At 35.6% G+C, this 11,702-nt stretch overlaps 1 protein-coding gene and 1 pseudogene across 1 annotated transcript; both read left to right on the top strand.

The window, feature by feature from the left end:
* The first annotated feature begins 19 nt into the window (after positions 1-19).
* LOC132947365 (uncharacterized) lies at positions 20-3,420 on the top strand. Its single transcript, XM_061017638.1, has 4 exons — positions 20-223; positions 295-549; positions 600-925; positions 2,151-3,420. Exons 1-4 carry the CDS (start codon positions 20-22, stop codon positions 3,418-3,420), a joined length of 2,055 nt encoding a protein of 684 aa, XP_060873621.1.
* Positions 3,421-3,553: 133 nt separating this feature from the next.
* Positions 3,554-4,374, top strand: LOC132947355 (ATP-dependent DNA helicase PIF1-like; annotated as a pseudogene).
* The last annotated feature ends 7,328 nt before the right edge of the window (positions 4,375-11,702 follow it).

The following is an 11,702-nucleotide window of genomic DNA, read 5'->3' as shown; positions in this document are numbered from 1 at the left end:
GGGTGATCATTACGTTCGAATGGAAGCGAACAACTTACAGTACATTAGATGGCATCAAGCTGAGCTTTTCACGGAATCGTATCAGGGACTTGTGGATCACATCAACCAACAGCTCCAACTCGACGCACCCATAGCGGGTGTCGGTCGTAGGATGATTTTGCCATCGTCGTTCACAGGCGGTCCCCGTTTCATGAAACAGTGTTATCATGACGCGATGGGCATTGTGTGTAAGTGTAGAAAGCCTAATCTTTTTATATCCTAACATGTAATCCTACATGGCCGGAGATCACACAGAACCTACCGAGATGGGCCACGGCAAGCGACGGACCGGACCTGGTGTCTAGAGTGTTCAACGCGAAACTCAAGCAGCTAATGCGCGACATAACGGTGAACAATATATTTGGTAATGTCGATGCATATGTTTATACTGTCGAGTTTCAGAAACGAGGACTGCCGCACGCCCACATACTGATCATTCTGAGTGAGGGTAGCAAGTTTCTAACCGCTGACGATGTTGACAATGTAGTGTGCGCCTTCTTACCAGACCCGGTGATTGATCCGCGTCTATTCGATTGTGTGACGAGACACATGATCCACAGGCCGTGTGGCACGCTAAACCCAAACAGCCCATGTATGGTGGAAAAAAGTTTCCAAAAGAATACAGCGAAGAGACTGTATACATTTCTGATGGCGGTTACCCGAAGTACCGCCGGCCAAACAACGGACCTGTGGCCAGGGTCAGAAATCAAGAGGTCAGCAACGAGTTTGTCGTGCCTTACAATCCGTACCTGTTAGCAAAATATGATGCACACATTAACGTAGAGGTATGCTCCACTGTGAAGAGTGTTCAGTATTTGTATAAATACGTATATAAAGGGCACGATGCTGCGACCATGGAAGTATGGAACGGAAATGAAATAGACAGGTATGTTATCAAAATGCATTTTTCTATAAGTTAACACATTTTATTCTTTAAACTATTGCATTTGTAAAGCTTTTTGGTGTCCTGGCCTCACTGTGACTCCCCAACCTAACGTACATTGCACTTGCAACTTATGTAAACTTAAATTATTGTACACAAACACAGCATAGAACAGGAGAGTATAAACTACTGGTGTTCATTAATTTAGAGTTGTTGAGTATAACTTGATATTATGTTTAAAAAAAATTGTTTAGAGTATTAGCTTAAAACAACTACCCACATAGTGCATGATATCTCTTATTTGATAGTCACTACAGTAGTATCAGCATGGCCAGTTGACAACTGTATATCACAATCATCATTCATATAATAATATTTACTCCTCAATCAATAACTGTATTCATTTTAAATTATTTTTCATTATTTCAATGCGCAAAACTACATGTAATACTCAATCATCTCCATCTCATTTCAATAGTAAAGACATTTTAGGAAAGCCGTTCAGCATAATATAAAATATTAAAACCGGTATTTTGTAAATTAGAAATTTCATATATATGTTATTCATTTGTTTCATTTGACAAGCATTTCTCTGTTCACACTACAAAAACTTAACACTAACAGTATATTATTAAGAAATTAATAATTACATCATATTATTAACATTTGTAATACATTAAAGAAATAAATTAGATTTTTGAAAGCCATTTAACACTTATTAGACTAAGTCTTAATGTCTTAAGTTATGTACATAGAATATAATTAAAATGCAAAAAAAAATATTTAAAAAAATTTTAATATGTAACCTCTTTTGTTTGTATATAATATTATTATATTATTATGGACAGATTGACTATTTAAAAAGTTCTGTATTATTTTTTTAAACCTTAACTACACTTGTGTTAAACTAAAAAAAAAAAAAAAAAATCAAATTGAAGAAATATTAATATGTTGTTATATTGAACCAGATAAACAAAAACAACATTTATCGTATTCTTCTTTATTAGCATTGCAATTGCAATAGTGTTACACTATACTCAGACATAATTACATTTATTATACATACATCACAAACAATAGTATTACAACATTTTACTCATGACAATATTTTATATACATATGTATATAAATATATTACATATGTAATAATGAAATTTTAAATAACTATTGATTTTTTTTTTAACAACTATTCTAAATATTTACATACATACATAAATGTTGTTTTCAGTTTCATAAATTCGAGGTACGTTAGCCCACCAGAAGCCATCTGGAGGTTGTTTGCGTATAAATTACACGACATCAGTCACACGGTAGTTAGACTTCCGGTGCACCTAGAAAACTACCACAACGTGTACTTTGCGTGTGGACAAGAACTACAGGGGGTACAAAACCACGCCCTACCTCACACAAAACTCACGGCGTTCTTCGCGCTCAACGAGAGAAACGTTTATGCCCGACAGTATCTGTACCACGAGATACCGATACATTACACTTGGCAAGCATCGTCAAAAGAGTGGAGACTGCGGTGTAGACAGGCACCTCGCGAGACGTTAGCTCGGATGTACGTCGTCAACCCACTAGATAGAGACCGTTATCATCTACGACTGCTACTCTTAAACAGAAGAGGCCCGCGGTCTTTCCGAGACTTGAAGACGGTAAACGGGGTCGTACATGCCACATTCGCGGCCGCAGCCGTTGCTTTGGGATTGTTGGAAGACGACGAAGCGTGGCGGGCGAGCTTGACAGAATCATCGTCGTTGGACACAGCCACTCAACTGCGTTATCTATACGTCACGATACTATTGTTTTGCCATCCCGCGGACCCCGCGGACCTGTACCGGCGTTTCGAGGTCAACATGATGGAAGACTTCAATCAGCGCTTCCAAAACGTCGGCCGCGCGAGGGCGGCATGTCTCAAAGCAACCGGAGACCTACTTCGTGCACGCGGAAAATCACTCAACGACTACGGTCTACCCAATCCAGACGACCATCTACTGGAACCGGATCAAGACGACCAAATGTTCGGTGCAATAGATGCGGTTGTTGCTTGGCAACAACGATTGTGCGACTTGAACGACGAACAGCGAACGGTGTACGATCGAGTGATGGCGGCCGTTGACGACTACCGCAACGTCCAGAAAATGTTCTACGTCGACGGGCCAGGAGGCACGGGAAAAACGACTCTATACGGATGCCTAATATCGTCGCTTCATAATAGACAACAAACGGTGTTGAGCGTGGCATACACTGGGATCGCCGCATCCCTCATGGAGGGCGGCATAACGATGCACTCGACTTTCGGATTGCCATTGGGAACGCTGACCGAACAATCTACTTCGAGCATCACCATGCAGTCTTTGCGGGCGCAAAGGATACGTGAAGCTTCGCCGATTGTCTGGGACGAAGCGCCCATGTCCCCGGGCCTACAATTCACGGTGGTCGATCGTTTGCTCAAGGACATCATGGGATCGGCACTACCGTTTGGTGGTAAACTATAAATAATATCTAATAATAAATGTCAGGCAGATATTGCCCGTCGTTCGCCGGGGGAACAGGAGCTCCATCGTCATGTCATCTATCAAACGCCACTCATTGTGGAGAGAGTTTGAACAGTTTCGGCTGACGCGGAACATGCGCGCCGACAACGACGCCGACTTCGCTGCTTGGCTACTTCAGCTCGGTAACGGTCAACTGCCGTCGGTCGACGGTATTCCGGACACTATCAACATCCTACCGCAACTGGTTTGCGACGTTGTGGATTTGACCGATTTCATCTATCCGCAGCAAATGTCGTTGGCCAACTCGACGAGTTCGCTCGGAGAATCATACTGTGTCCCCGCAACGAGGAATGCCACCAAATAAATTCCACAGTGCTACGACGCGTAACGAGCGCCGTAAGAACGTACTACGCCATAGACACAGTGATGATCGACGACGCCGAGGAAGCGGCAAACTACCAGACAGAGTTCCTCAACGCTCTGCATCCGGACGGGCTTCCGTCGCACGAGTTAACGCTCAAGGTCGGTTCGATCGTCATGTTGCTTAGAAACATTGATCCGAAGCGACAACTGTGCAACGGGACGAGGTTGGTGGTCACCGAACTGCGGAGACACAACTCCAAGGCGAGGAGGTTGTCCGCCGCTGACGACGCGCAAGAAGACATCATCTTACCCGCTGTTTCGATGACTTCCGGTGAGGAAGACGATTTGCCTTTTCGAATGAAGCGGATTCAATTCCCGGTACGGTTGTCGTTTGCCATGACAATCAACAAGTCTCAGGGTCAAACGTTCGACCGAGTCGGTTTGCTCCTGCCGTCACCCGCCTTCAGCCATGGACAGTTGTACGTTGCGTTTTCAAGAGTGAGGGACGCGCAATCAGTTAAAGTCGGCATGTACTGCGATGGAAATGGTCGATTCGTCACCAAGAATATCGTGTATGCAGAATTTCTCTGATGCGATTACAGGTAGCTATATAATTAATGTAATTATACAATATTCACCCAGGGGAAAATGTTATCCCCAAGGGGGTGTCTATGTGACCTCCGGGTCTTTGTGACCCCCCTCGCGGGTCTTTGTGACCCCCTTGTGACTGTGTGGAGAGAAAGTTTGACAACCTCCACGTGGTCTCTCTGGATGCGATTACACTCAACAGTGTATTCGTAACTAATGTCAAACGTTTGGTTAAAATTTTGAAAAAATAAAAAAACTAGGATACTTAGGGCCTAGATTTTTGTATGTTTTATTCTATACAACATACGTAGTGTTGTTTGTATTCCACCAGTTATTGTTATATACCATGTTATAAAAATGCCATTTGATTTGTAATTTAAAGATGCACCTAATAATAATCAAAATACCTGTTCATTTATTTACACTTACACTGCCACAGCAATTCCATATAATATGATTTGTAACAAATTGTTTTTATATAATAATTTAATTTGTATTCATTTACATACATTATACTCTATATATACATGTAATGTGTTGTTTGTATACTACCGACTATTGTTACATACATATATCATAAAATTAACATTGGATTTGTAATAAGTAACATTTTGTATATCTGTAATAATGTTATATAAATATGCATCAAATAACAAATACCTGGTAATTTATGTATTTATTTATTATTTATTATTATTATTAGTATTATTATTCATATATTTATTTATTTATATGAGTATTTTAAACACAGTTTTTAATGCCAGAACAATCTAAATAGTTTTTACTTTATCTGCACTACCTACTACTATACTACATCAGTAATATATGTAATAATTCTATTACTCAGCTTTAGGTTTTTTTTTTTTTTAAAGAGAACAATACTGTTCACATAGCTTTCTACCACTTATTTTTACATTCAACTGTTGTGTGATTTAATAACTTCTTGACCAATTTATTGCAATGTTCTAAAGCTCAATATCACCAATACCGAATCAGATATTACCGTCAAACGGGCCAACTTGGGACGTGTGTTTAACTCGGCCCAAAATATTATCTTTTAGTTTTACCTCCATAACGGTATCTTATCAATTAATTAGTGTAATACAAAAATTCTGTTCAAAATCTTAACAATTTTAACAATATTTAAAATCACTTTGGCAGTGTTGCAGCATCAAATTTTGTACATAAGTATTAATTTTTATTAATTAATTTTGTGTTTAATGTCTATCGTTTTGAAAAGGTCCGAAAACTTACACTAATACTCATTGAATTAGACGTTTTACATAAAAATTGATGATAAAAAATATGTTCCGACATCTGTTAAATGTACTACCTACTCTATATTGTAAATCCTGCATACATTTCTGTAAATTACGTTTTACTTATTTAGTCAAACTTGAGCCACTGTTATTCAAACCCAGGTTTTTTAATATTATTTACATATATAATTGGAAAACCAACATTTTTTATTTATTTTTTAATGTTAATATTAATATATTAATAATATTTGAAAATTTTAAATAGTGCCCCAAGTTGGTTTAAGTATAATATATATATATATATATTATAAATTATAAAATAGGTTTTTCATAAGAAAAACATGAGTGTCCCACGTTGTCGAAATTCAGTACAACCAGGGACATGCAGACAAAAAACAAAATAACATAGAAGGAATAATTTGTATGGTTCAAATGCAACAGAAATTAACTAATCAAACCTTAACTAAAAAAAAAAAATGTTACATTGAAAATTCCTCTAGATTAATTAATCTTAAAGTTATTTACAATAGAATTTCAAAACTGACCCAAGTTGGCCTGTTTGACGGTATACATTTCAAAACTTCACCATTTAAGTAGAGATATATCACCCATTATGTTATTGTATCTGTGTATAATCTGTTGTACCTTAGACACAGGCAAGAAACTAACATATGGAAAAAAAAAGTTTTTATTCAGCCGAAAAATATAAAATAAAACAAATTAAATAAAATACGTAACAAAACATGAAATTCAATGGATATTGTCCAACTGAAACTTACAACTTCCATTGCTCAGTGCATCGCCTACAATTCATAAAATTGGTAAGATTAGTTTCTTCTCAAGCAGCTATTAGAAATGTATATTAATGTACTAACATCGCTTACTTCCACCGATGCCATCGCCGCGGTCACCTGGGCCACTTCGTGGTCGTCCGCCGGTAGTTCCTGCGGCGGTGGTGATGGAATAACTTCATTTTGATGTGGCGGTGGTGGTGGCAGCCCTTGGCGAATAGGTGTAGGTGTATGTGAGACTAAGAAAATTATAAAAATTAATAATAGAACACGGAATAACAGTGGTCGTGGTAGAACAAAACACACGCTCACCCGGGCAATCTTTAATCATATGCCCCTTCTTGTGGCACTTGAAGCAACCTGAAACACAAATTAGATGGTACACATTTCATTATATTATTCTAGAATTTTTATTTTTTATGCATCTACTCACGTCGCTTCTCAATAATACTTTTTACTCTTATAACGCTTCCGGACCCCCCCCCCCCCCCCCCCCGGAAGCGTTATAATTATTTAAATCTTGGGGACGCGAGTATACAGGTGCGTTAAACACCTGTATACCGCTCCCCGTGTACTTATGTACAATTTTGTTCACTTTCATTCTAAAAATCAACAATAAAACGAATTAATATTAAAAATAGTCATTTTTACAGACACTTTTCTATTTTTGGGCCGTGATGGGTTGGCTATGGAAATTAATTATCAAAATGTCACGAGGCGGATTTCGAACATTGGTAAAAGGTTAACAAATACAATTTTTTCCCTAAAAAAATTAGTCATGCACTCAAACAAAATCAGAATACGCATCCAACAGCAATTATTGAGTATAATTAGCCATTAGGTACCTATAGTGAATTCAACAAAAACTTGGGTTTTCAAGCACCTCATAATATTCTAGAAGTGTTAGGTGTTTCAGTTAAGAGGATACCCGCATATATTGTCGCATGTATTTGAAAGTTAAACATTACATGAAAAAAAAAAAAAAAAGGGACACAAGGCCAGTCTAAGAAGGTATAATAAGCAATTAAATACGTTTACTTACTTGGTCAGCGTCCAAATGTTAAATGAAATATGTCCGGCGTTCGTCACCGATCATACAGCCTGACATAATTTTTCCCTTCACATATTATATGAACAATATCATACCTATAAATACACGACTCGACACACTCATTTTTTAACGTATACGCAAGGTATGACTGCATACGATCCATATATTTGTTGATGATGGCTGTAACATTTAAACTATTACTGTGACATTTAAACTAAAGTACCTATCTGCAATACATACCTGATATACCGTTGAATATTGTACGCGATCGACGTACTCGAGGTGCCTACCTAGGTGACTTCGATGAACGAACATCGAATATCACATGAGGCATCTACTTGCTAGACACTCCAACACGGTTTCAAACTTTTTATTGTTCCACAAACGAAAAGGCATCGGACATGCGACGGGTAACAGCACTGACACCGAAAGTTAAAAAATTTAAACATTCCCGCCAAACCACCAAGCGCTATCATGGCCATAACACAAATCGTTATCACCAACTCGACGACTTCATTATCATTCTACTACGACCACAGTTTTAGAATAACGACGAAGTCGGATTGTTCATCATTCATAAAGGTAGACGGTAGTCGAGTTTCACTTATAGCCGCTTAATGTTTGTAATACCTGCCTATCTGAACTGTGTCTCGTCTGAACGTACTAATTTAATTTAATTTGTTATCAGTGGCTCGGACACAGACACAGTGTCCGGCGGCTAGAGAGGACGGGACACGCAACTTCAGTGGCGCGAAACACACTCCGTGTCTGTGTCTCGTGTGTACGAGTGTATTTATAGCAATGTTATCTTAGTCGCGCGATTCTTTTCAGACACAAGTAGACGGCCACAAAGTGTCTCGTCTGAAAGCGCTCTAATTGTTTTGTTTTTGTTGTCCATACAAATATTTTTATATTTTGTACCTACTAATTACTATGGTACTATAGTACTATGTGACTATGTCAGTGTAGTTTGTAATGGCAACGGCCGCTTATGATAATTGATAATACTAGTTATACTACACAATATATTATTAAATAACATTATAAATAACAAATTACAAATATCAAATTGTATATAGATATTATCTTATTGATAGTCGCCCAAAACGTATAAGCTGGTACCGGCCCACTGTGCTATAGAATAGTGGCACACCGGGCCAGTCCGCTACTGATTATTACAATAAATTGTATTACATACATAATATTATACAAAAAATGTGTTAAGAATTTCAATTTTTAAATTATTTTATAATAAATAATAACTTTCTATTTATTTAAAAACAAATACTTTTTATTTCAGAACATTCTATCTACTATACAGTAAACGCTTATTCAAAAGGTATAAACTCAATTTTTAATTAATAAAAAACTTATTACATTATCATTAATTACAAATTAAAACATAACATTTTAATAAAAGTTATGAAGAACATAATAATTATAAGAATCAAACTAACATCATAATAATTTCAAAAGTTAAATTAATTATAATAGTCTTATTCATCAGCTATATCAACTTCCTCAGTATTTTGGCAATTATTAGTATTCAAATTATTTTAAAATGGCTTATAATAATTGGGGATACAATTTTCCTCACAATAGCCTAATTAAATCTTTTTTTTTTTAGTAATGTTATTCCAGGTGGCTTAGAATTGGCTTGTTGTAGATTAAGGTTTTCACTAAGAGCTTTGGGTCTTCGTCCTCGAGTTGCAACTTTTCTTACAGCAATTGTTTTGAATTCCTTTTCAGAAAATTAATTTTTATAAAACAGTTTATATGGAGAATCCTTTCTAGCTTCTAATACTTTAATTTTACACCATATAACTTTTTCACTTTCAGTATGCATTGTGTAATTAATTCCAATTTCAGAACATAATTTTTTGAAGTCAAGCATATATTCTGTACCCATTTGATTAACTTTATATGGCTCTCCTTTTCGTGCTAAACTTATTATAGGTATCCATTGTTCAGGCACATAAATTGGTCCACTTTTAAGACATTTTTTTTTTTTTTTCGATACAAGCATGCATTGCATCCCCTTCGTTTTGGGAATGACCACATAATAAAAACTTGTGTGTAATTTATGGGATATTCTACTTCATAAGTAGCATACATGTAAAGTGTAGCTATAAATTAGTTTTTATTTTGACCAGCACAATTGTCTGAATAAAATATTATTGGAATGTCTATTGAGTTCGGTTCATTTAAGTACTTCCACAAACAAGAAGCTATTTCAATGAAGCTATTTCCTCATTCCAAACCAAACAATAACCATCCCTTGAAGAGATCTCATAAATAGTAAAATTGTATACACCTAATTTTCTTTGATAGTAAAACATGTTAACATCCCCACATGGGGTTTGTAATACCGCTTGTAGATCATAACAACATACTTTAACCATTCCTTCTCTTCCTTTAGCTGAATCTTTAGATTTTTCCTCCCTACATTGTTCTTTAGCCATAATGTGTGCATCATAATCTCCACAACTAACCTCTTTTTCTTCCGTGGTCTTATTTGACCAACCCACACAAATTGTGCATTGATCTTTTTTTGGTTGAAAAAATCCAATGTTGGGCTGGTGGTTAAATACATCATAGTAAACATGTTGGAGTACACATTCTAATTTAATTTTGGTTTTGACTTATAACATACAATTTGTACATAGAACTCACTGATAAACTACCATCAATGTACTCTCTTTGGGTTTGGGCTCTAAAGTAGTGGGAAGGGATTCTAGGAAAAGAATCAATGTGTTTTAATACATCAAGCTTTAATTCATCTGAAATTTTTTTTCGATTATTATGTTTTCCTTGGCTTAAAGTCTTAAGTATCCCTTCACTTGTTAAACCACTAATACTGTTTCTAATCATTTTATCACTAATAACAAGTGTTGCCTCAAACATTCTTTTACATACTCTTTCTTGTATTGTACCATCATTAATATTTAAAGAGTAGGCCAAATTGTGTTTTAACCTTTTGGATTTAGGTGTCTTCATTGAATATAAAGGAGTTACTACTTTAGTATGCCTAACTGTAAATTCTCTTTGCCTATTTTTATCACCCATTGCCCAAAACTTTTTCTCAATATTTTCTCTTTGCTCTACATTTAATTTTGAATTACAATCAAAGCGACAATTTGTAAATGGGGGTTTTAATACTTTTGGACTTACAATGATCCCAGATGCATTAACATATTGTCCACCTTTATTTTTGGCTACTGCTTTCACATTTCTTTTCCACAAATGTGAATTTCTTGTACGCTTTCTAGTTGGTGTTATTGTTTTCTCAGTTTCTATTGGTTGGCAGTCACTTATTGCTTGCTCAGTTTCATTTTGACCTCCAGATTCTTGCACATTATTTGGAATGGAAATGAAAAACTGGAATGGAATGAAAAACTGGCTTGTTCTGAACATTACCAAGTGCTTCTTCATTATTTGGAAAGGAATTAATATCAATTGATTCAGTATCAACATAAACAAATTCATTTGGAACAGAAATATTTGCCTCGTTTTCCACATATTTTTTATCTTTTCTAGTTTCTACATTGCCTGAAAGAAGAATCAATCTTAGCCAATTATTTATTAAATTTATATTATTACTCTTTTCATTTATAAAATCTATTAATTGTTACTCATCTGGATATTCAATTATTTTATGCTTAGTCATAATATTATTTTACTCACTAAAATACATTTTGTATTGGTTGATTATTTTAATATACACTTCAGTATTTCAGTATAAATACTTTTTCATTAGTTACATATATTGTTATATTTTAATTTATAAAGAATATAATAGTTTATAAGACTAGGTGATACCTAACACAAATAATAATAGGAAAAAATCATAATAAAAGTAAAACAATATTAATATTAACAGTGGCGAAGCGTCATAGGAGACAAAGAGACAACGTCTCCCCACTTAGAAATTAGAACACGGGACAAATAAATAATTTTATTTTGTTTTATAAGATATTTAAAAATGTGAATTTTTTTTTATATTATAAAATTTATATGATGCATGTTTCACTGTATTTGTTAGAATCGGTTTTTCGTTGTACCTAGCGTTGTACAATTATAGAATTCTTGAAATAGATTAGAAGCGCGAGATACGGCCGTGCGTACGAGCTGGCGATACGGGTCATTCCAAATATGGTATTGTTGTCTGTATGCTATACACAGTATGATATATAGTAATAGTATAATATAGAATAGTGTGTAAGCATATTA

Source organism: Metopolophium dirhodum, chromosome 1 (assembly GCF_019925205.1).
Source record: "Metopolophium dirhodum isolate CAU chromosome 1, ASM1992520v1, whole genome shotgun sequence".
Lineage (NCBI taxonomy): Eukaryota > Metazoa > Arthropoda > Insecta > Hemiptera > Aphididae > Metopolophium > Metopolophium dirhodum.
This window is presented reverse-complemented; position numbering and strand designations above follow the sequence as displayed.

What these genes read in the sequence shown, in the direction of transcription:
- LOC132947365 (XM_061017638.1), top strand. Translation starts at nt 20, where the DNA reads ATGGAAGCGAACAACTTACAGTACATTAGATGGCATCAAGCTGAGCTT. An exon ending in ATCATGACGCGATGGGCATT is followed by an intron (nt 224 to 294) that starts GTGTGTAAGTGT and finishes GAGATCACACAG; the next exon opens with AACCTACCGAGATGGGCCAC. An exon ending in AACGGAAATGAAATAGACAG is followed by an intron (nt 926 to 2,150) that starts GTATGTTATCAA and finishes TGTTGTTTTCAG; the next exon opens with TTTCATAAATTCGAGGTACG.